The 26,668-nt window shown below is 37.9% G+C and overlaps 1 protein-coding gene across 3 annotated transcripts in view; it reads right to left on the bottom strand.

Annotated features, from left to right (window-relative positions):
• Positions 1-26,668, bottom strand: part of GRM3 (glutamate metabotropic receptor 3) — a 231,070-nt gene that overhangs the window by 77,105 nt on the left and 127,297 nt on the right. For all 3 annotated transcript variants that reach the window (XM_019623736.1, XM_019623738.1, XM_019623737.1), the window contains exon 2: positions 19,327-19,938. In XM_019623736.1, the coding sequence (XP_019479281.1) occupies positions 19,327-19,794 (468 nt within the window). In that variant the 5' untranslated portion in view covers positions 19,795-19,938. The remainder of the gene's footprint in view (positions 1-19,326; positions 19,939-26,668) is intronic.

The raw sequence follows: 26,668 nt of genomic DNA, 5'->3' as shown, positions 1-26,668 counted from the left end.
AATATAAAACAACTGACATCTGAGTCCTGATTAATCATCATTTCAACTGGCAAAGGAACCCAACAGCCAAGTTCATACACAGTAACACAGCATGTTCATGGAGATCTGGCCTGCTATAAAACCAACACTTGATATAGCCCAGAGCTATCAAAAATATTGTCTATATTTTTTAAAATCCTGGTACCTCTCACTTAACTACAAATAGGACAGCTAGAAAATCTGGCATTTAGCATGCAATATAATGCAAATTTAGGACCCAAATCTCTCTTGCATTTTGTATTTGGTAAAGACTTTTTATATTTTAGAAGATGAATGAATTTTGGGGAATAAAGTGAGTGGAGGGATTGGTGGGTAGAGCTATTATACCATTTATTTCTTCTTTCCTCAGGACCCTAGACAACATGGCCTATACTATTTGAACATAGGAACATCGCTCATTTACTCAGCCTTATTGAGATGGCACTGAGCCACTACTGAGTACCTGGCTTCCTTTGGGTTTATGTACCACTGTGGCAGACTGGCTGATAAGAACCCTGTCCGTGCATAGGCTTGGCTTGATTATGAAGTTTCTGGGGAGCACTGGAGAGGACACTGCTTCTTGATGCTATGGTGTTCTCATCTTGAAGTTATACTCATCAGGACCTGAACCCCTCAGGGAGGCAGAGAATGAAAGGATCTAGAAAATGCCCAGAGACATTACTTTCTGGTCAGGACCCACAGTGAAAGAATCCTAAACTGGGGAACTTTCTTCTTCTGAGGGGTATGAGTGATGAGAAGCTGCTTAAGAAAACAGTTCTTGTCTTGTGACTGATAGAATCCTGTGGCTTCATGTCTGCCTCTTCAGGGTATCTGAGAATAATGTACAAACAAGACAGGCTGTACAAGAGAACGAGCTAGGCATAGAATAATGGCAATATGGCAACTACTCTTTACTGGAAAGGGCACAAGAAGCTGTAGCGTTTTTGGAAAGGTGGTGGGTCAGAATAAAACGGCAGCTATTGCCATCATTTTAAGGATAGTTTCTATCTCTCTATCTCTATCTCTATCTCTATCTGTATGTTTAATGAGGATATTACAACCTACTCTAGAAAAAGGAGGCATATTCAGTGAGCTGAAACATGAGAATGGAACATTTATAAGGAAATAAGTATAATCTCAATTGTATCAGTGACTATAGCGAATTATAGAACAAAGTGTTGATCTACTCTTATCATGATGAGCTCTTGTCAGAATTATTGGGTTGTCGGAAAAGTCATGATGTATTTTTTCTATGTTTTTCATTGCAAAAATGTGTCATGACTTTTTCGACAACCCAATAATTTACAGACAAAACAATGACAACAACAAAAGCCACTTTGCTCCATTTTCACATTCTGTGCTTTAGTCTCCTTAATTCTCACAGGCTCATGCCAATCTTTTGTGTTGTTCATGGAGATGCCCTGTACCTACAGTGCCCATCCGTTGTCTCTAGTTTTCTGAACACTAAAATTCCCCAATGCAGCCTAGCAACCTAGTGGGTTCTTTGGAGATCTTGTCTTTTCTGACTTGAGAGAATTCTGTATTGTCTGAATTATTTTTTGTCTTCCTGTCTCTCCTAAGCTATATACCTTTTTAGAGTCTCTATCCATGAGAAGTGTATCTGTACATTTAAAACATTTTTTTAAAGCATATATAACTAGATCCTGCTTTTTCTTCCTCCACTCCTACTAATAATCTAATTGGGTAACTTTCTTCTAGAATTTCATATTACTTCTCCATCCTAAAATGGTACTTATTTTAAAAATGATGTCCAGTGTAGGAGTTCCCCTTATTCTTCATGCTTTCTCAGAGAAACTATATGGGCAGTAAAGCGAGTCAAGAATGTTTCAGATGCCCAATTTTTAGACAACAGAGACAGGAAACATCCAGCTGACAACTATCTGGATATCCCCCAACCCTAGTTTTACATTTTATGTTAAAAATATGTTCCTATTAACAGCAGTTAGGCAATTCCTGGTGTATGCCACCAACATTGCTTTGGTTTCTCTCTCCTATTCTTCCTGCTGGCTGTCTTTCTGTGCTTCAAACTTCGGATTCATAGTCACACAGAAGAGGGTAGACAGGACGTTATGAGAGGATGGCCATGATACCTAAAGTGAAAATCTTGATTTTTCTCCCACTTTCTAATCATGCAGTTATTAACAACTTTCTTCACCTAGCAGAACTCAGTTTTTGCATCTCTAAAACAGATAATAATATCTGTCATAAAAGGCTATTATGACTATAAAAGGAGCATATACATACACACACACACACACACATATTGGGTTGTCGGAAAAGTCATGACACATTTTTGCAATGAAAAACAGAAAAAATACATCATGACTTTTCTGACAACCCAATATGTTTCAGAAGAAGATGTGGTGGGTAGAGAGAACCACTGGATGGGGAAATTGGTTCCAGATAAGTTAAAAAAAACCCAAAAAAACAAAAAAACACTTCCCAGTCTTTCTTGCTTCCTCATTCTCCCCAATGAGAATGTTTCCTAACCTGAAATTGGTGATACAATAATCTAAAAAAGTTATTTCACATCAAAATAGGTGAGAAGAATGAAAGAAAAGCTCATAATCACAGTAGCTGAGTTTGTCTCCAGCACTGCATCCTGGAAGAAATCGCAGATTAAGTGTTGTGATAACTATCAATAACCTTTGAGAAATCAATAATAGGAGACTGTTAGAGGGTGCAAAGGGAGGACTAAGGGCAAATTTGGGAACTATAAATCAAGAATAAATATCAATAAGCATGATATATTTTGGTAACTTTCTAGAGTATAGTTTTTTAAATAGAGAACATGCAAGCACTTAGAAATGTATAAGGCAATTGGCTATCAGGAATCAACACAGATTCACTAAAAATCAATTCCACCAGAATCTTTTCAACATTAGTTGAACCATTTAGTGAAGAGTTATAGCCACGGAGGATCATGACTTCTACAAGATATTGATGACATTACCTGGACTCTGGTGGGAAAGGAAAAGTGATAGGAATTGGAAGACAAAGGTAAATATACTAAAAGAGAACAACTTGGAAAAAAGTCTGTATGAGGTGGTCATGTAAGATTAAATTTTTATCAATGACTTTGGAAAAAATATGAATAAGCCACAAGATCATTATGTTCTAGAGCTGGAAGGAGCCATGAAGCTAACATAAGCCTTTTGCTTTTGCTTTATAAGTTAGGAAACTGAAGCTTACAAATAAATGAAAAAGCAAAATCTCTTGATTTTTCCAAAGGACTAGTCCCCCTCTCTGTCAATAAGATGATATTACAGAGGGAGAAATGTATGTTTCTGGACTTAAGTAAAAAATTACACACATGGAGAAAGAATAAGAAAAGTAGGAGAAATGAGGAAACAAATGCAACATTGAATGTTGCAAAAAGCCCCCAGAAGTCCAAGTGTGACAAAAGTCAAAGAGAGATAAAGTGGTTTGCTCTCTTTAGATTCCAATTTAGATCCAGCTGTTGTAGATGTACTACCTCCTTGAATTCTCATTATAATCTTATGAAATAGATATTACTATTATCCCATTTTAGCTTGAGGGACTGAGGCACAAAGCACATAGGGATCTTGCTGAAAAGCCCATAGGTGCTAAAGACAGGATTTGATCCTAGGCATTTTAACACTATACTCAACTTTCCACACTAGTTCAATCCATTCTGCAATCCAAGCTCTTAACCTCTGCCATATGCAATTCTTCTCACTACAATGTAGCAGTGATATATTTCAAGTTATAACATATTTGTCTTTTTTTTTAATTTATGAAGGCACAAACTCCTTGATTTGAAGATTGTAAGCAATCATTCCTTATTATTAAAAGTATACTTCTTGATTTCTCAGTCTATACTTTCTGGTGACTCTATAAACATTTGTTTACTGACTTATCATCTACAGAGATGAAAAGAGTTGTCTAAGAAATCAGGGGAAATTTCCACCGAGAAGTAGACAGTTTCAAGCTATAAATATCATGATCAGGTTTGGCTTTATGATTTATGTGACAAATGCAATGACCTTATGACAGGGCCTGTTATTTCCTAGGGTCTGAGAAGCTGTGTGCAAGCTTAGCAGAAGCCCTTTCCACATGTAGTGTGTACTAGAGTTTTATATTCAACGTTCAGGCACCTTGGGGTATCCATTTTCTGGATGGCTTGAATTTATCCAGGATTTGGTATTGCACTGTTTTCGTTGTAACCTATCAAGTCACAAATATATTAACTCTTTTTTTGCTCGATGAAAACTGTCTAGGAAGCTGGTCTTGGCCAGGTAACTACTATGTTTTCCAGCAAATACTAAGATCTCAAATTAGTATTGTTGTCTTTTTCCCAGTTTTGTAGTTGTAAGCTGGGATTATTTAGGATGGCTTTCACCTGCAATAGTTCAGCACAACACTGTTACATGTTGTTGAATGTCTGCTACCATTTTCCCATTGTTTTTCCCTCCAAATGAACTCAAGTCTATGTAGTTTCTTCAATTTACTGTGTTCCCAAATCTACATGCCTTTGCACGTGTTGATCCTCTGCTTAGGATGACCTTTACCACTTGTTTGCTCAGCTCATCCATTCAGGGGCCCCTTTTTCTGAGCTTTCTTAAACCCTCACTTCAGGCTGAGCTGTGTACCCATTCCCTGAGACTTTCACTCCAGGTATTTCCCTCATGACACTAATCAAAGTGTATGATTAGATAATTCACAGATTCCTCTACTGGAATAAAACTTTTAAGGACAGTGGATGTGTATTTTTAATCCCTCTTTCCTCAAAGCCTTGCAGAATATGGAGGCTCTCCATGTTTTTCAATGAATGAGTTGATGCATGAATTGATAGTTTCCTGCTTGTTCAATGTAACCTTTTCTAATTACAAAGATACGCTTCTATAGAAAAAAAAAAAAAGGTAACCACCAGCAAGCAATGTAAAGCCACTCACAAACACGCTGATAAACAATATGCTGTACAATGTGTATTCTGTACTAATTATAGTCAATTTTCACCAAAATAGGATGACATATAAGACAAGGAATTGGTGTAGACCCTTAGGAATCTGAAGCAAAGGTTTTCGTACCATTAAACACATTTCTCCAAATTATCTCCCTATGAGTAAGGAAAGTAGTAAATATCATACTAAGTAGATCTAGCCATTGCACCAATTCCCTTTAGGCCAATTCTCCTTTTTGTTTTAAGGAGAACAAACTAAGGGCCTTCTCCAAGCAGCTTTAATCCTCAAGCCACACAAACCTAAAGTAGGAGTCAAATAAACTTATGCCTAAGGCAGGCTTCACCAAGTGAACCGATACCAACGTCTGCTGGTAAGATCAAGTTTTTCTGGAGACAAATACGTTATGTGCAAGACACATAAGCAGCCAATCACTCAGCTCATTATTGGTTGCTCACTTATTCTTTCTTGGGAATGTGTAAAACTTGACCTTTCCCATAATCACTCGCTGATTGTGGAGTGATGCTACCGTAGGAATCCAAACCATCCTTATTCAACGTGGGGAATTTGGGGTTAAAGACCAATGTATTTGGGAGTTTTACTTCTCCTGACATTTTTTAGCAAGACATGGTGACTCTTCTCTTTGGGATGTCAGGTGTCATGCTTTATTCCAGTGATGTTCTAATCATGGAAACAAAAGAGTCTGAACTATGGGAAGGAGCTCAGGAAGTCTAGTATCCTTTGCTGTTGTGAAAACATGAAAATATGAATTGAACGTTTCAGAGTTACCTCTGAGCGTCTACTTCAGTCCTGAGGTCACGCTTCCCATTCAGGACATCAACGATGTACCCATTTGAAACATGAGCTTTATGCCTTCTGTGGTGACACAATACCTCATTTTTTTTTTTAACAAAAGAGAAAAAGGAGTATGCAAATTTAGTCTAGTAGAAATAAGCTTCCCCCTAAGGTAACTGTCCATCATGAGGATTCTTTTCAGAACTTCCCTTGCTATTGGCTTTTGAGGCTGTGCTAATACTTTCATGGGAACAACAGTCATTGGTTTTTATGTGGATCTATGCTTAGCTACAAAAATTCCAGATGGCAAAGAGGCATTATATGCTTACTTTCCAAGAAAAGTGCTATCTACAGAGCTGAACTGTATACATTTGAAAAAGAACCCACTGCTGCTATCTTGGGAATCAGGAGACTCAATGGCCACCTCCATGGGTTTGCCTTTGCATTCTGTGCTGTCCATATATGTCTTTGGGGCTGGTGTCTAAGAATAAGCCTACACCTTCAGTTGTTTTATTACACATGCAGTGCTGAATGCCTTGTTTCATTTTTTTAATTAAATGCCTATATATAAGCCTGGAAGAGAACCACTGATTGCTGTACTTCGAACCATCTGCTATCTCACAACCCAGGTTATTACATAAAGTGAATTTTAAAAGTTGTGATGCTAAGAGCCCACAGTGACCCTCCTATTTAGATTGATCAAGTTGCTCTGTTAGTTGTACAGCATCCCAGGGTGGCTTGGATTTTAAACGGTAACTGGAAGTGGTATGTAGTTGAGAAGCTGCCTGAGGAATTCAAGCTGTTCATATCACATGAGTTATCTGCCTATAAAGGATGCCAATCATATTGTTACTGTGGAAAAGATTAGACACTTTTTTGGGGGGACCACACTACCTGCAGCAGCTCATCTGGGAATGTTTTGCATGAAAGGAGTTGACTGAAGCCCATGTCTGAATGCCAGAGATTAATCTGGATTTAGGAAATCAAATAATGGGGGTGTAGCAAATGCCACTTTACTCAGTATAATCTGCAAAATCACTGATTCTTTTTTTAATTTAATTTAACTTTTTGTATTAGTTTCAGGTGTACAAAACAACATATATATATATATATATATATATATATACATACATATATATATATTAAAATATTTTTATTGGGGAATTGGGGGGGAACAGTGCTGAGGAATTGGGGGAAGGGGAACAGACAAGTTGCTGTCGTTTTTTTGTTCTTCAGTCCAGTTGTGGAGGACGTTGCTTCACTGGCCCAAGTTGGCACCATCATTGTGCTCTTCCCGGGTGAGGCAGATCAGTCACCAGCTTCTGGACAGCCGCTCACTGCGGCTGCTGCCCGCTCACGCTGGCTGCTGGCTACATACGGTAGCCCACGGCAACCCACTACCACAGGGGCTGCAGCCTACGCCATTGCCGGTGACTCAGGGCAGCCCAGCTCCAGGTTGAGCTGTTGTTCAGCATTTTAGCTGTAGAGGGCAGTGTCACTGGCCCTCATATGTGGGATCCAAACCGGGTCTCTCTGGCATCCCAAGACAGTTCTTAATCATCGCACCACTCGGCCGGCCCCAAAACAACATATTGATTAGACATGTACACCCCTCACAAAGTGATAACCCTCTCAAGTCCACTACCCCTCTGATGTTGTATATAGCTGTTACAATACAATTGACTCTGTTCCCTATGCTGTACTCGATATCCCATAAGTGTGTGTGTATATATATATATATATATATATATATATATAATATATTTCATGAATATATATTTCATATATATATATTTAATAAATATATATAGTATATATTATATACATGCATATATATATTTAATGTATAGTTGACATTCAATATTCTACATCAGCTTCAGGTGTATAGCACATTGGTCAGGCATCTGCACAATCTATGAAATGATCCCCCTGATAAGTCCAGTACCCATCTGGCAACTTACATAATCTTTACAACATTATTGGTTATATCCCCCATACTGTATTTCACATCCCCGTGACTACCAATTTGTATACTTTCTAATCCCCACGGGACCCAAAAACACTCTAGTCAAAGATTTATATTGCCATTCCAATTCAACAGCATGACTCAATCCTGATTTCTGATGATTTTGCATGGACATTTGAGATAGAAGATCCCTTAATCATGGCAGAAACTTTAAAAAATGACTTGAAGTAACCCGGATTTCTATCCCAACCTTTCCATAAATTGCTGGAATTAACACTTGTGATTTAGAACCCAGACTGTGAGACACTTTCATTTTCTTTATTTGTGACTAAGGGACTTATTATTAGCAGCAAGATTATCCATTTTGTCATTCTCATAGCTCATCGCTAAGGTTGAAATGATATACTGACCACATAGGTCACATTTTTTTTTCAGAAGACTGGCGTTATAAGACACATCAAGTTTCTCATCATGACAATGCTACTCCACATTTGACAAGTGTCTGTCTTGTTTCCTTACTAACAAGGCACTATAGTCTCAGAACAACTGTATTTCTACCTACACTTAGCAGGTACTTACAGGAGGAACAAAAAAGGATTTTCCCCACTAAATCAGTCTATATCTGCTCTTTGCTCCTTTTGTACCCCAATAATTAGTTTCCAACAGAAATCATGGAACTGAATTGGTTTGGATTCCAGTCACTAACAATAGGATCCAAAGGTTTATGTTATATCTGGTCCAGAGTGCGTTCGTGTTTGCCAGATGCACAGGCAAAAAGCACAACTCCCAGGGTGATTTGACACCAACAGACTTGGTAGAAACAGGTCCTTTAGTGCCTTAGCTATTGATTTTTGACAATGCCTCTTGAGAGCCACAAGTTAAACTGTTAGAAAAGGCCCTAGTCTTTTCTGTCAAAGACTGCAAAGTTTAAAAATATATTTCCTCTTTCTCACTATTGTTTAAATATCTCCAGTTAAAATATACTTTCTCATTATTGTGTAGAGGTTTCAGTTAAAAATATACTTTCTCACCATTGTATAGTAATTCCTCATTTTCAAGCTTACCTACTCTTGTAACTAGGTAAGTCTTGCTTTTCTATTAGCCAATCAGTTTCAATTGTAAGGTCACGCTCTCACCAATAGAGTATGACATAGTGGAACCTGTGTGAGGGATAAAAACCACTCAGAGTGCTTGCTAGACCAGCTTAGGGTGGCTCCGCACCCTTCTGCAGAAGTAAAGTTTGCCTTGCTGAGTTACTTTCGACTTCATGTGTCTTTATTTGCAACACAGCTAAAATCTGTTCCCAACAGAACTAATCCATATTTTTCTGTAGCCCTTGAAGTCACTGTACAGTAATAATATGACAAATATACCCTTATCAATAAAAAAGGCATTCCTGTCCTTGTTGGCTGTTAACCAAAGGCCAAAAGCTGTTGGGTAGGCTTAGGGGGATCTGAGGGCTGTAGGCTAGTTTTAAAAAAAAAAGATTATTGTTTACTTCTGAGACACTGTGGCAATAATTAAGGCAGAGGGATATATACCATATTATGTGTAGTCAATAGGACTGTGTTATTCATGTTTTCCTGTTCACTTCATTAATTCAACAGATCCATCAGGTACAAAAACAGATAGTATAGTGATGCAGTGCACAAAACTGGAATCAAACAGGCCAGCATTGAAACCCTAGCTCCTTTTCTCGCTAGCTGTGTCTATTTAGGGAAGTTATTTTAATTCCTTAAACTTTAGTTTCTTCATCTGTAAAAAGGGAATAATAGTAGTCTCTGGATTATGAAGTTATATGAGGATTAAATGATAACACACGTGGATTAAATTATAAGCACTTAAATCACCAGCTGGCACATAGTAAATGCTCAAAAAGTGATAAAGTGATAGAGATGATGAATAATGTTGAATCCAGCAGTTGTTCATTCAGCAAACTTTGATCGGTACCAATTATACAAGGCCCTATTCTAAAATTTAGGTTTTTCTAAGATGAGTAATGTACTCCCACTATCTATCTTCCAGGAAGTTATAGTCTGGTAGGAGACAACAAAACATAATGAGGGTAAAATTTGAGATATATGTATACACACTGATACAAAAACACAGGTGAAGGAGCAACTAATTACATTCAGGTGAGTCATGGCAGGCTCCCATATAGAGATGACATTTAGACTTAATCTTGAAGAGTAAGTGAGTTTGCCAGGCAGAGAAAGGAGAAAGAGAGTTTTTAGGCAGAAGGAAAAACACAAATACAGAGATGGGAAATGTACATTTGTTTTCATAGTATCAAATATTGTAGTTCAGTATTATCTGGGTGCCTGGTAGGGATTATTAGGGTAAGGAAGAACAGAAGGACTGTGGCAAGCCTGCTAAGTATTTTATACGCTATGCTAAAGATTTTGTATTTTATTATTTAAGAGATAAAATGACATTAAAATCATTTAATTAAGGGGATGACATGACCAAAGTTATGTTTTAAAAAGGCTACAGTGGAAGACATCCAACTTGAAAAGAAAGTCAGGGAAGGGTAATCAGATGTACAAAATACTCATTCTGACTTTGGCTGTGAGTTCATGAAGGCCAAGGACCATGTAATACCGATAATAATGAATAAGTTAATAATGGAAAGGTCAAGGCTGGAGGTTTAAAGAAAAATTTGAGTCCACTTAAAACCATTTACTTGATTGGTAGTAATTACTGAAGTACTTATGTCTTAATTTGTTCTGTTTGTGTCATTACATGTCACCTTGTATCCCCTTTGGAAGGGAGCAGGCCATAATATTAGTTGTTGGAGGGTGTAGAAAGGATAAAGAGCTTTTAAATTATTGGTAACATTCAGAAAAGATAACATGAACACTTTCTTTAACATAGAAATAGAAACTTAGAGTCTGTTAAATAGCCATTGATAACAGTTGAAATTCACCAGATGGCACCAACCTGCATTTATTGTTGCATTTCTTTAAATCTTGTATAAATTATATTCCTTAAAACTACTCTGTAAACCTAGGTCATCTGTGCTTAATGCACATCTGTAGTTTTTATTTTGATGAAGTTACTTTTATATAGAAAAATGATGAACACATTGTAGACTATGTGTTCAATCGCATCTGTTTTCCACGTTGGAAGAGCTTACTAATTGCCTGATTAGCATTCTATGAGGCCACCATTGTGAACCTAATGGCAGCTACCCAAATTGGAGGCCCGGTGCCTGAGAGGAAACAGCTAGTCCCTGGGATGCACACCTTGCACATTTGACCCTACTGAGTGATGGCAAGCATCTCAATATGCTTTGCCATTCTCACCACTTTGGCAAGGAAATCTGGTCTATATTTGGAATATAATTTTCATAAGTGTTACTTCTATAGTATTCTCCCCTGTGGTAAGAGTCAGGACTTTATCACTAGTAACAGAGGGATTTCCACAATCTACCAGGTGGTGATGTCAAAAGTAGTGCCGCCATAATTCAGTGCTCAAAGTCCCACGGATACACCAACTGGAATATCATTGTTTACTTAGAGTTTAACTGCAGGTGTTTTTGGAACACTATTCCTACATTTCCAAAGTCCACTGCTTGGAAAAATGCTGTGTAAGTTTTCAACAGCATTTTTCATAGACCAGTAAAAGCATTTCTACTACATTAAATCAATGGCCGTTAGTATCAAATGCTAAGTGTTGTCTGTTTCCATGTTGAAATACTGAGCCTTGTACAGATTCATCTATTAAAAAGGCACACATTTAATGGTAATTTGGAAAGAGAACTTTGTGTTATTGAAGCAAAATCATATCTTAGGTTTAACTAAAAGAGTCAGGAGTCCTATTTTAATTAGCTTGCCATTTAATCTATAATCATAGTATAAAACATTTGCTGATATCTTAGGAATGTCTATATACCTTCCTTTTCACCCCATGACATCCATAACAGACATGTGACCACGATAGAAGCCCTAGGCCATTCTACTTATTGCCCTGTGGACAGTGGTCCTGATGGTAGCTTCCTGTTTTTCACAAGACTAGTTTCCAAATAAACACCTGACAGAAGGGGGACTAATTAATTAATAAATGAACTCCAAAGCCAAGGTAAAAATAGTGCACCTTAGATAATACCTCTGGTGATAAATTTCTACAATGAAACAATGTTAACAAAAGCATTTTTAGATTTGGCTGAATGGATAAGAAAACAAGACCCTTACATATGCTGCCTGCAAGAGACTCACTTTAGAATGCAAGACACTAACAGACTGAAAGTAAAGGGATGGAGAAACATATTTCATGAAAGTGGAAACAAACAAACAAAAATGGGGTAGTAATACTTATACCAGACAAAACAGACTTTAAAACAAAGGCTATAATAAGAAACAAAGAAGGGTCCAGTAATCCCACTTCTGGATATTTATCCAAAGAAACCCAAAAAGCTACTTTGAGGGGACATGTGTATCTGTATGTTCATTGCAGTATTATTTACAATGGCCAATATGTGGCGGCCACCTGGGTGTCTGTGGATGGATAAATGGATAAAAAGCGGGAGGTATATATACAATGAAATATTGCTTGGCCATAGAAGGGAATGGGTTCTCGCCATCTGCCGCAGCATGGATGGACCTAGAAGGTATTGTGCCGAGTGGAGTATGTCAGGCAGAGAAAGACAATGCAATGGGATTTCACTTATAGGTAGAACCTAAAGAACAAATAATCAAAGAAAACAGAAATAAACTCAAAGATACAAAAAACATTTTGACGGTTGTCAGATGTGAGGGGGAGAGTTGGAGATGGGTGAAAAAGGGGAAGGAATTAAGAAGTACAAATTGATTGTTACACAGTAGTCATGGGGCTGTAAGGTAAAGCATAGGCAATATAGTCAATGATATGGTAATAACTATGTATAGTGCCAGGTGGGTACTAGACTTGTCAGGGGATCACTTCTTAAATTATATAAATATCTAGCCACTATGCTGTACACCTGAAATAATATAATAGTGGATGTCAGCTGTAATTGCAAAAGTGAAAAAGGGGGGAAAGATGAAGGGGAATAAGAAGTCCAAATTTCCAGGCATAGAACAAATAAATCATGAGGATGTAATATACAGCATAGAGAATATAGTCAATAATATTGTGATAGCATGGTACAGTGTCATGGACTTATCATGGTGATCACTTTTTTGGGTATATATATAAATGTTGAATAATTATGGTGTCCATCTGAAACTAGTATCATATTGTATGTTAGCTATGTTTTAAGAAAAATCTTTAAAAAAAGAAAGATAGTAATGGAGATGTGTGTTTATGTGGTGGGCACTTGGGACAGGTTTCTCCAAAGGGCTGGGTTTGAGCTAAGAACTAAAGGAGGGAAGGATTTGGCAAGGCCCAGAGATAGCTCTAGAAGATCACATTCCAGGTGGAAGAAATAGTATGTTCTTTCTTCTATGAAAAAATATGCAGATACTATCCAGTAGACTATGAGAAAGCAAATTTCCAGGAAGACTTCAAAGGCAGGTTTTCTGTTTATACATGTCTAAAAGTCTTTTTCCTGTTCGGCTCCATTCCTTTCTTTTCAATCTGCTATTCTTTTTGGTCCCCTAGTACTTATGCTGTCAATTGATTGTCAGGCCCTTTACTTGTATCTGTTTTATGTATGGATTTGACATTTCCAAATTTGTTTATCCCTGTCTCAGGGGCTCATGAGATGTCTACTATTTCAAAATTTTATTTTACATTCTCTCTGCTCCATGTTGCCCAGACTCTACACAATAGTGTTCTTGCTGTACCTAAAATATACGTGTTTAATAAATGCTTATTTTCTGATGAAAAATGATTTTATGAGTGCCCTAGTTCTAGTACATAGGTAATTGAGATGTTTGATTCACCAAGTTCATAAAAATCAAGTGAAATAACAATTAGCCAGACTTCTTCAAAGTGACCCTGAGAGGACAGAGCCTATCATTTATTTTGCTTTATGTATTAGCTACTTCCTTTGTAATCATTCATATCCTAATGTAGAGTATTTTGCTTGAACAAAACATAATTACAAAATTAAGAAACGCCCTTACATACCATATGCAGATGGTCCCTGACTTATGATGTTGCAACTTATAATTTTTTTACTTAATGATGGTGTAAAAGTGATATACATATGATAGAAATTATACTTTGAATTTTAATCTTTTCCAGGGCCAGACATATGTAGTCCAATACTCTCTCATGATGCTGGATGGTAGCAACAAGATGATTTTGCCCAATTGTAGGCTAATTCTGAGCATGTTTAAGTTAGGCTAGGCTAAGCTATGGTGTTCCATAGGTTAGGTGTATTAAATTTATTTTTAATGTACATTTTTAACTTATGATGTGTTTGTTGAGACATACCTGATTATAAGTTGGAGAGCATCAAATACTAATATGTACTTCAAATACTAATATGTTGCTTCAGTCTCCTCAATAATAGACCAGCTTTTACTTGAATAACTCCAGTGACAGAGGACTCACTCCTTTACATTCCCCTCCTTCCAGACTATTTCATTTCTAAGAACTCTTTCTATGTTGGTCCTAACTGTGCCTTGCTCTAAATCAGTTTGTCAGTGGAAAAAAAGGAGAATTTTGTAATTTGGCAATGTATGGAAATATTTTTAGATGTCACAAACTTGAGGTGCTGCTGACATCTAGTCTGGTAGGTAGAGGTCAGTGATGCTGCTAAACATCCCACAATGCACAGGGACAGCTGCATACCACAGAGAACTAACTGTTCATCCTTATAGTGCCAAGGTTGAGAAACCCTGCTCTAGATTCATTTATATCTACAAAAAATGTTAATTTTTCCATTCAGCAGTCTATCTGATACTTGACACAGCTAGCTATCTGAAGGTTTTTACACCACCAAGTCCTTCAACTATTTTTCTGATGTTCCTGTAATGAGACCAGCAATTCACGTGTGACTCTCCCCAAAAGGGCTTGAATTTAAAAGAGGAATGAATAATTAAGAAAAGGCAATGCTCAATATAAATTGACCAGTGGTGATCTACTTTCACACTATGGAGGAGGAATAATAGAGTAGTGTCTTTATGTGTTGTTCTCCTTATCTCTCATCTAGATAAAATCTGTGAAACATACTGCACGGGATTTATTTAAGGAGTATTTTTCTCAGAGACATGATGTGAGCACTGCATGGCATGTGCAAAACCATGTCATGATAAGCAGTGTTATAATGACCATCTCCCAGGGTTAGAGTTCCCAGCAGGTGGATATTGCTAAAAATTCTATAAAAAGGTTTGATTATACCAGGGGTGGGAAGAGGTAGTAAGATCCTTTCAGGGCTCCCTTCTGCCCTTTCTACGAGTTCAACTTTTAGATAGCATGTAACCCAAATCCCCATTTGTGGCTGAGGTCACTTTAACACTCTAGGATACAACAATAGCCTGTCATGTGCCTCTAAAATTTGCTCTGGCTAGGCAAGAAAGACTGATACAATGATACATCCTCTGGAAAGAGTGAGGGACATTTTTGGAACATTTCAAAAAACTTCTAGACTGGACAACTTAGAAACTCTAACTACAGCTTATTTGAAAGAACACAAACATAAACACTGCTTTAAAATAAGTACCACATAGACAATTGTGTAGCTATAGGCAACTGGCCTGATCTCTTCTTGAATAAATAACCATTTTCCCTGAAGTGGGTGGATCACAGGCTTATCGACAAGAGCAGAACAGTCTTACAAATGCTTTTAAAAGAAACTTATCCACTAGAGGTGACGAATAGATCCCATGTATGTTTGCTAATAAAGAAGGAATTTGGTGCTAGCTTTCATTGACTACTGAATTAAGAAATCAATACTGTTGCTTTATAAAAGGGACCACCACAGAGTGGTTTGTCTTACTTAATAAGAGCCTTGAGTAAATAATTATCCAGGCCTTCATCAGTGGTGATACAGCTTAACCCAGCAAACCATTAAGCATTTCTCCTTTCATGCTGTTTTCACTATCTGCAATCAGTGCCTATTGTATGAACTAACACAGCAGGGAATATCTCCTCTGCTGACTTCCAGGAGAATTCTCCTTAGTGGGAAAATAATGAAAGAAGAGGAAGCTGGAGAGAAAGTGCCTCCTGAAGCAATCCTACCAATAAAGCAACCCCGGCCCAAAAGGAGAGATTATAACCTCTAACTGACCCAACCACAAAAATGGAAGATGCACAAATATTATCATTCTCTATAATTCTCTCAACAAGCAATTTTGTGACAGAAAATTTTGTGACCTGGTTTGGAGCTGGATGCTAAATTAGATGATAGAAATTTTAAAAATTGTATGGTAGATTTGTACTAGTATATTTTCCTCTATAGTTTCACATTCTTTTTTCCCCCCTACTCAGTTAAAGCAAAGACATTTTCCAGTAAATACTGAAGAAGTCAAAAGCAGTTAAAAACGGATGGCAGTTTTGACTGATGTGCATAAATCTTTGTGGCCACCAGCTACACGCTGTCACCACGGTTTACCAGACACAGTAGAAAGTTTGCGACCTTAATTGTCCAACCTCGTATGATCAGAATCAGTCCAGGAGCAGAAGTAGGTGAGTGTGAGAGGTACCCCGAAAAACCCTCTCTGCTGAAATGGTTCCCTCGTTAGTGTACCAGAGTGCCTTAAAATCATCATTAGGAATTTATTGCTTTGGATTACCATTGACGATTTTTTGGAATTCTTAGTAGAAGACAGATATGTTTCAAAAGGATAACACACTTAAATTCTTAGCTACATAAGAATCTCCTAAGGCCTCTTTTCATTTATGATGCCTAGCTGAAAAGAAGGCCTGTGGGAAACGGTTCTTTGGAAGATGGCCTGGAGTTGCAGACAAATTGCTCCATCTCCCGGCTTACCTTGGTTTGGACCAGTGTGGCCTAATCAGAGCCTGAGCAGTCAAGACCCTTGGGGGCCATGGAGGAGGGAGTGAAGCTCTCTCTTTCCCTTCCTCTCCAGGACACCCCTTACGCCTGTCAAGGCCTCTGACCTCTTGCACACAGACCTCTGCCACCACTTTCTGATGGACATTGCTCAGATCCAGCATCTCATTCCCACTGTGGCCCAATTACCCCTTCTCCAGTACAACTTTCATTCTATCAGTCATCCTCAAAACCTTTCTAAAGGTCATTTCTTACTTGTGAGCCCCATGAACATACGCATCCTGAATTGTAGTCCCTGTTATTTCATAGTAGTATTGTACCCACAGGCTGATTTTAAGTTCCTTGAGGTCAAGGCTGTATTCTTTATTGCTTTCGTGGTCTCTTTAACAACCACACCAGTGAGAGCTTTGTACAGATTGACTTGCTGATGAAGCACACGAGGGACCAGTAATGACTTCATGGAATTGCTTGGCCACTGGGAGGGTAGGCCATGGAGTTGGTTTTCGATGCAGCTGTTCTATTGACTTTTCCTATAATTTTACGGACATAATACTTAAAATTTATGAGTCTGTTAGTTTTTTTGGTGAGGCATTTCCCGCAAAGCCTCTCAATTTATCCTCTCAACAACTTTTGAAGATAGAAGCTATTTTCCTTATTTTATAGGTAAGCTAGTAAATGGTGGAGTTGGAATTCAAGCCCAAGTCTTCCTAGTGGCAAAATCTATACCATTTTCAGTAGAGCCTAATAGTTTTGTTTTTTTAATTTATATTGTGGAGACAAAAATCATATTAGCATTTGTGACTTTATGGTGATATGGACCAGATACATAAAACAATAAGCCAGGTCCTTTGATGATTAAGAAATGGCTTCTTCCTTTGTAAACAAGTACAGGATTTTAATAGGCCATATTTTTTTCCCCCTAAAACAATTGGACCTCTTTTGAGGAGTATATAGGTAATAAAAGAGTAAAATTAGGTGAAACATATCTATTTGCCTGGCATAGTTTGTTAATTACTTTAGATAAATAGATATTTACACATATTCTGTAGAGTACTATTTACTGCACTGGGAGAAACTAAGGTTAGAAAGGCATATATATATATAATTCCTTACTAGTGATATTATCGGGTATAATATAAATATTCATAAATTGATTAGCTCTCATCTGGTGAAATTTTACTGAAAGTATGGCAGATGCATATCTTTAATTCTCTCTTCTCAAATACCAAATTCCATCTCTCCTGATCCAAGTATAGAAATAGTGGCAAAATTAACATGATATGCTTTGAGGTGTATAGTGTTTTCTATCTAATGAAGTCAAAGGGTGTTTACGAAAAAACAGTTATCCTAATTACTCATCATATGAGATGTGCTCAGAAGAAGGAAAGAAATTTGAAATATCTCATTTAGAACAGCACAGAGCTATACGTAAAATGTTCAATGCCACAAATCTGGACTATAGAAACAAGGTTATTCCAATACAAATAGAGCTGATTAAGTGGTTTGTGACATACAAATACAGCATGAGTGTAATATAGCGTCCTTCAGTGCTTGGAGTTTTGATTATATTAATTTGGTAGGAGGCAAAGTATATGACTCCTTGAATCATGACCTTTTATTGCTATGACATTAGTGTTCTCATCAGAAAAAAAAATATTGAACTTCAAGCAACATCTAGAAATTATATGAGATGGTTGAAAGAGCACAAAAGTACAAAAGATCTGAATTCTAGCTCCTTTGCTACCTACGAATGGGAATTTTATGAAACCAATCTTTCTGGGGCTTGGGAAAATGAGAAGCTGAGCTAGATGATTTCTCAGCTCATTTCCGTCTCTAAAATTCTGTGACCCTATAAGTGATCATTGTAAGAGTTTGAAGAAAATGTTCCTTCTTTCCCTAACAAAATTACGTGAGCCAATTACCAGCTTTTTATCTAATTTAAGTTATGTACTAAATTGTTCTTTCTTTTTTTTTTTGTAGTAATTATCTGGTTTTTCTGAATATATTTTCAGATTTATAGCATGAAAAATTATAGTTTATCTCTGAACAAAACTATGCTTTAGTATAAATTAGTGTGAAAAAATAGAGTTCAGTGACATTGTATTTTCTTGTGGTTGATTATATCAGTGGCTTAAAATCAGTACTCTACCATTATCCCTACATCATTTGTGGTATAAGTTTGCTGCGTTTGTCCTGTGGGCTGAACGTATTTCCCTCCTCCTTGACTGTGGGCTGAGCCCTTTGATAATGGGAGTTAGCAGATGTCATGAAAGCAGAAACTTGGAAAGGGCCGGTGCAGTTAAGTTTGCATTCTCTTGCACTTCTGCCATCACTCTGAGAAGAATATGCCTGGGCTAGCTCACTGATTCGAGGTGGAGGATAAGGACAAACATGGAACAGAGCCAACCCAGCCTTAATCAGCTCACTCCTGCTGATCATCAGACTTGTAAACTATAATAATAAATAACTTTTGTTTTAAGCCACTGAATTTTGGGGTGAGTTGTGGTGCTGCAATATGTTACCTGATATGCTTCTAAACAATTTTTATTAATAGAGAACTTCTGTCTGCAAACCCATATTATCAACTACCCATAGAAATGAATAATTACATTTTTAATATTACCCGTTGATGAAGTTAGTAGAATGTTCTTTTTTTTGTTTCCCCAACACATAAAACCAAAGAGACATAGCATTTTAGTAGTAGTACTGGGCAACCTTACCTGTATGGAAACACTGCTGTAAGAGCCACCAATGACCCCTGCAATGACGAGTGGGATATTTTCTTGAATGGCATAGGATCCATCAGGACACATATATTCAGCTTCATCCACTTTAGTCAAAGATGCCCTGACAAATTCCAGTGATTGCTCTAATGCATAGGTATCCCTTGAGCATGTATCCAAAATGTGAACACCCAGCTTCACTCCTGGTAGCAAGTAATTGTCTTTGTTGATTTCATCAATAGCAAACAACATGGCTTCCAGGCGTTGGATCCCTCGGTCTTCATTGATTCTCCCACATTCTTCTATTCCAGTGCCTTTTTCATTAATAGGAAATAGGCCCCCTAAAACAAGGTCACCTTCTATTTTAATCTCCCTCCTCATAAAGTTATGGTCCCCTAAAGAGAGTAAAAATCCCTTTGAAAACAAAGCTAAGGTAAGAACTTGGAGTCTTGTCAACATCTTCATGAATCCTGTTTCTGTACCTCTAGGAGATATCAACGGAAGGAGTCAACGTTGTCCGCTAGTCTTCCTCTCTCATTTCCAAACTTGACCTTTGGCCTGTCCTTCAAATAAGGGAGGAACAGACTAGCAGAGCCTGTCACCAAATTCCTAGAGAGAAAAAAATTATATGAATAAAAATTATAAAGAAAGCAACAATGATTACATTGATGGTCCCCATTCAGAACTTCAGTGGGTTAACGACTCAAATCACCATTTACTAAACACATTCTGCACCGTTGCACCAGGCACTCGACCACTATTCTCACCCTTACAACCCACTGTGATGTAGATCTTAGTGGTCCCGGCTCCCAGAAATGGACACGGGTGACTAAAGAGGTAAAGTGACTGACAAAGTGTACTTAGAATGGAGGTGGTGTTCATACTCTGGTTTTTCTAATGCCAAGTTCAGTACTCTCTCTAATGAGTCATTTGCTTAGCTATTGGTAGGGTAACAACTTGGTAATGAGTCTTTATTCCCTTTCTTTCAGGTACCTTTATAACCAACCCCTTTTTATCCATTCTTGCCTTTCCATTTGGAAGGAAAACAAAACACAATTATAACTCTGTCATCATTTCTGCATTCCTACCACCACATCCTTGTCCTCCTCTCACAGGTGACCTCTTCAAAGGAACTGTCTGCAGCGTTGTCCCCGCTTCTCATTCCAGACGCTCTCAGCCCACTGCAACCAATATTCTGCCTCCACTGCTCTAACAAAATGGCTTGAGGAAAAGCTACTACTGATCTCCTAGTTTCTAAATTCAATATATCCAGTGTAGTCCTCAGTTTACTTGACCTTAATTGAAATCTTGACTGTTTTCTAGCAGTTGCAACTTTCTAGGTTTCTGTTCTCATGCTTCATTTCTGACTCTATCTCAAACCCCATTGTTGCACACTCCCCACCCCTGCCCCATTCCTGAGCTAGCTTGTCCAGTGCTCACAGTTGAAACCACCACTTAAATGACTCCTAGGTTAACTCCCTGCTGAACAGCTCTACCCCACACACCCCTCTGTCACCTCAAGGTCTATGTGTCGTGAGTTCTCCCTTATCTCTGTGAATAGGTCTTCTCTCTACCCAGGTTCTCGTACCTGAAACCTGCATGCGAGAGCCCTTCTCCTTTGATCCTCTCCTATTTCCTTTCCACTAGCCACTAAGTTCTGTGGAGTCTCCCTGCTTAACATCTCTCACATCTGTCTTCTTCTCTTCTGTCCCCACTGTGCCAGGCTCTTATTATCTCTAACAGGATGTAGCAGTAGATTTCTAGAGAGCTGCTGCCAACTTCTGAAGCACCTTTTTGTGAATTAGGGAAAGATAGATTTCCTCGAGCACAAAACTTTAGGCTTTATTATTGTATAACCTGTACATGATAGATACTGGGGAAAGTGTTGGTGGCTGCCTCCTCCAGCCAGCCAATGTTATGCAACTCCTGATGTGGCCTTCCCATGTAGAGGGCAGCTAGGGTTTGCACAGTAGATTGTTACATAGGAGTTCCATAAATTGAGCTTCTTTTTACATGGTAGGCTAGAAAATATGCAACTTTTAGGTATCAGTCAAAGCCCCACTCTGAGGATCATGTTTTTGACAGAAGGCTAGGGTCTTCCCAGGGATTTTTCCAAAACCCTGGTGAGGAGCAGCCTGATGGCGTGCACACAAACAAATGGAGTGCCCTACTCCTTGTCACCCAACTCCCTGGTCAGCACACTCACTCTGCTTACTTATCCCCTTTCCTCCTAGAGGAGGTGACTTGTACAACATTCAGAGTTAGGTGAGAGAAGTGGTGACAGGGACTCCTGGAGCCCTCTCCTGATGGGTACAATTACCTGCCCGTGTGTGTGGTTGAGTGTGCCTCTCTGCTCTCCTGCTTTGTGCATAATTGTGTATTGGTGGGGTTGTATGAAAGAGGGGGCTCTCCTGGCTGCTCCTCAACTCACTCAGGGTTCCTGAAAGCCACGCCACCTCCACCTCTGTGCTCTCAGATAAGTTAGCAAATGTTAACAATCTGAATAGTGTCCCATTGGAGGAAATACTCTGTCTAACGCATAATCTTAATTGCTGCTCCTGTCAATTTATGTCGACTCCCCCTTGCCTCTAGGTTGCACAATTGACTACTTCATGTTCCATGATCTTGTCCGTAGCTAGCTCTCAAGTCTTACTATTTACCATGCCCATCAACTTCATCCCATTTTTGCCTTCAAACCTTGTGATTCAGCCATGTTGAACTACGTTCACTTCAGTGGGTGCCAGGATGTTCATGACCTCTTGATTCTGCTTCTATTTTTTCCCTTGGCAAGAAATTCCCTTCTACCCACATTGATCTTGGAAACATCCACTTATCATTTAAGACTCAGTAGTCACTACCAGGAAAGGCCAAGAATTCTTTCCAATCTTCCTTCTCCAGTGAAATTTTTTACTTCTTGCTTTATATTCCTGCTGTAGCTAGTTCAAGAAATGTTTGCTATTACTATTACAATTCATAGTTGTTTCTTGTCAGCTCATTGGGAATAAATGAAGCAGCACAGCATTTAGAATTTTTAAGGTCTGAAGAAAGCAACAAAATGCAACAACAAAAAACGAGACAGGAATGAGTCCAGTGTTCAACATTTTTGACATTTCTCCCTTCTCGAGTTAGCCATGCCCTTTTAAAACCCAACTTTCCACATGCTTTCTGTTCCTTTTGTGTGGAGCAAGTACTGGCTTGTTTTCTTGAGACACACGAGTCCTTTGGGTTTTGTTTTGTTTATTTATTTAGGTGTGAATCTTGGCAATGATGGCAGCAGTCATTGGAATGCTCGGTGTTAACCTAGAGCCTCTCTGGGAGACCTGCCATGGGGTACCAGAAAGGCTAATAAAAAAATATTTTTAAAAGTTGATACTGTAGTAGAATTTTTTTGTTTCATATCAATTTCTGGTCTCTCTTTGATCTTTATGGACAGTTAATTCCTTTTGAAGCAAAATTGCCATTGAAGGCAAAAGACACTGTGATCATAATCGCTAATGATAAAGAAGCAGAAATTGCTCTATAAAATGATTGTTTCATGTGCCTAATAAAAAAAGAATAGTTAATTAAAAGAAGGTCATCAGCACAGTGTTACCATTATCTATGAAAAAATGTAGGTATCTGTTGAATATGATGTTTGACTACATAAAAAGTAAGGATGACCTTAGAGTTTATGGAAAAGTTACTTCTCTCATGGGAAAATGCTCTTAACCCAAAGAAAGCTTCAAATGAAACATCATATTACACTAAAAGTAATAGTAACTACCAATCTACCTAATTCACAAGTAGGGGCTGTGTTTTATTCATCTCTGTGTATTCAGGGCCTGGCATAGTGACTGCAATCCAGGGGATATTCAATAAATGTTTCTTGAAGCTGTGACATTTATGTTTGCAAATGACTCTTTGCTGTTTTATTTCTGACATAGGAAATGGGAATTCAAGTAGAGAAATGGATTGTTTTATTTCATTACCTACCTAATCGTCCCAAGTGCTCTTACCCTATTATACTCTTTCACGATAGGGCTGCCAGCAGGTAGGACTATAGGAATTACTTTGTATATACGCAGGAGAAAATGCTGCCTTTGTCTTGGGAAGTTTCAGTGGATGTGGGTCTCTATAAAATAAAGGGAGATGTGTCCCCAAATTGACCTACATTTATTTCTTAAGTTTTTGGTCAGGAAAAGACTAAATTAGGCACATGCATATTTTCCTATTTAAAAGCTTTGGAGATGCATTTGCTCATCAAACATGTATGGAATACCTACTATGTGTGGGCTAAGCCATGAGCTGGATACCCAGTTGTAAACAAATGAATATCATCTCTGCTGTCAACATTCTAAATGCTTAGATATTTTTATGTAAAGTAATGGAAAGATACTCATCTGTTTCTACCAACAGTCTCTATTGTTTGTGAAAATCTTAAAAGTAAATATTTTGTGGGTTTCCTTTAACATGGCAATTGTTGTGAAGTGCTTGGCTCAAAAAACAATCCATTACATGTATGATATACATTTAGAAATTAGACATACAGATCTTAAAAACAAGTTGACTAACAACAATATTATGTAAAATATTTTTTCTTTACGTGCCCTGACAGGACCTCTTTAAATAACATTTAATGTAGTATTAGAGAATTACAAATTAGAAATCAATTAGAATAATGTTTAAATACACTGTCTTAATATTTTCTTATTTACTGTTTCCTTAAAGCTGAATTTATAATGATTAAGACTGTAGGGCCATGCATAATTTACAAACACTTAGCATTACTTCAAATGAGGCCCTAAGAAACTGGAAAAAAATGGTAAGTTAAAATTTAACATTGAAAAATCGACAAACATGCTTAATTCAATGCAACTGTTTATCTCTGTGTACCAGCTTATCGGATTGTGGGAAAGGGCACAGACTACTTCTTTTCTGGTTCCTTTTATTATAAATCAGCCAGCAGCACATTCCCCAGATAAACAGGCTCCCTACTGGCAACCACATTCATATGCAGCCAGAGAATTGCAGCTCTGCAGTCAAAGTTCTCCATTCAGGGATGATGAGTGATGTGCCAACTATAAACAAGCATGTGTGGCCCTCTCCATAGGCTACCTGCTCACCAATGTTTTATTAATCCATTCATTAATGGATCTCAGAGGTTTGCTGTGAATATAACCCCTGGAATAATGTGTGGGCAGGGAGCACTTCTCTACTTTGCATATGCTAATATGTATTTTCCTTCATCTCTTGCCTTTGTCCAGGGATTGGTGTCGGAAATAAAATTCAGTTTGACTCAATGAATAAGTAGTTTATCGAGGAGAGATATAATGCCAGAAACTATGTTCATGCTTTCCTGCAAATCAACCCTTAAGTTGCTGAAGGGTTTCTGAGTGTTCAAAGCCTGCACACCCAGCTGGTGTGAAGAAAGGTTAGGGTTAAAGCTGGCACATTTGAGTATACATTTTTCAGCTGTCAGAATTATAGGCAACACAAGATATGACCTTTGTTCTTAGGCTGCCATGTTCAAATGGGTAAACAGAGGCTGTAGCTATGTTGGCATTGTTAATAGCAGGATGTGTCACTGTACAATTCTAATTCCTGTACTCTTGCCAGGGAGCAAAAGGAATTTTTTCCAGAAGCCTTTAAGAAATTATTTTGAGTAGCTGACTATTTCAAATCCAACCATTTTCATCAGATCTAGCTTAAAATTTCTACCCCTTCGTAGTCTTCTACATTATTCCAGCTATAAAGGGGTCTCTTCATTTGCTGAATTCCCGTGTAGTTTGTTTTATGTTTATCATGATGATCATATTTTGTTTTATACTTATTTACCTAGTTTTTAAAATTTTTAACTTAATAGTAAAAAAAATGGTTCTTTCTTCCCCACTAGAGTGTAAGTTACTGGATATCAAGAAAATCGTTGTGTTTTCCTTAGACATTGGTATAATTTCTACAGTGCCTCATGTATAGTTGTCAAATGTTAGTGAAATTTTGAATTCCAAGTTGCATGTAAGTTTTTCAGAGGCCAGTTATGAGATTGGAAAAATATTTTGGAAATTCCATTCAGAGAATGAAGATGGCTGAAAAGACCCAGTTTTTTTCAAAATGATGTCATAGTAGGTCAAGATTCAACTTTGACACTAGGGAAATTCAGCCCAATTAACTCTGATCTTTCCTTTGACTATGAATGGCAGATTTTTAAGGAAAAATGATAAAGTTAAACTGGAAAAGTTGAGAGCACTTGGAGAAAGTAAAAAGATTAGGATAGACATTATTTGTCTGAGAGAGATTAGAAGGAATGGAAAGCTACACACCAAGTAACAGGTTAAGTTCCTGGAAAGCCTGTATGGCAAGGCAGAAAAGTGGAGGCCAGGCTTCTGTAGTAAGATTTCAAGTTAGGGAAGAGAGCTCTGCTTTCTCCCAAATTTCTCTAGTTTGAAGAAGTTTGAGATCCCACAATGTATATAGACAACTTCAAATAACTAAAATATTAGTTTGAGTGGTGGAAATCAATTGATCAGACCCTTTCTGGAGAGCCTGTTTTAGTCAAAGAGAAGATAAAAGAAACCCAAGAGCCGTAGGTGACTACACTGAAGAGGGGAGCACTGCCTGTTTGGATGATGAAGCCAGAAAGGGATGTTGATGATGCCAAAAGGAAAAATGCTCAATTCACTAGCTGGCCTTGGACCCCCACCTGCCCCCACAAAGTCAAATCTCCTATTTCCTTTATCTTGTGAGTTTAGAGAGAAGTATTTTTATGGGGTAGGCAAGCACATTTACAATTCTGCTGAACTTTGGTCCTTAAGGTGATTGCTAACAATTTACTTTTAATCGATAATATTAACTTGGTTGGATCATTCAATATAGAATATATGAATGGTGTATTTACTTCCTTTCAAAGTATATCTTTATTTTTCTAAATGCCAAAGTTCGCAGTATTTGTGTGTGTGTGTGTGTGTGTGTGTGTTTCCATCTCAGCTGTTTTTTTCACCCTCAAGTTTCCTAACCTCATTACAAAACCTTGGAACTGGAGTCTCCCCAAACTCCCTGCAGTCTACCTTTGTCTTTTTCCTCTTAGAAGCTGCCAAGTCTAATAGAAGTTACAAGATTGTCAGCATGAACAGAGAGTACAGAAACTGGGTTTGTCAAAAGCTTTCCCTGTAGCTCTGGACAAAATGGTAATGGGGAAGCAATGGAGTAATACAGTTCACGGGAAAACATTTTTACCTGTTAGCAATATGATCCATTAAGTGATTATTATTAATAATGTCCTGTGTGTACACAGTGCTTTCTCTTGAATAATGTCAAAGTGTTTAGCACAATGAATTAACTCTTGCTGCTTCCTGGTGAGAAAGAA

The sequence above is a fragment of the Hipposideros armiger genome, unplaced genomic scaffold, assembly GCF_001890085.2.
Source record: "Hipposideros armiger isolate ML-2016 unplaced genomic scaffold, ASM189008v1 scaffold_560, whole genome shotgun sequence".
NCBI classification, from domain to species: domain Eukaryota; kingdom Metazoa; phylum Chordata; class Mammalia; order Chiroptera; family Hipposideridae; genus Hipposideros; species Hipposideros armiger.
Note: the sequence above shows the minus strand (reverse complement) of the source record. Positions and strands in the feature narration are given on the sequence as shown.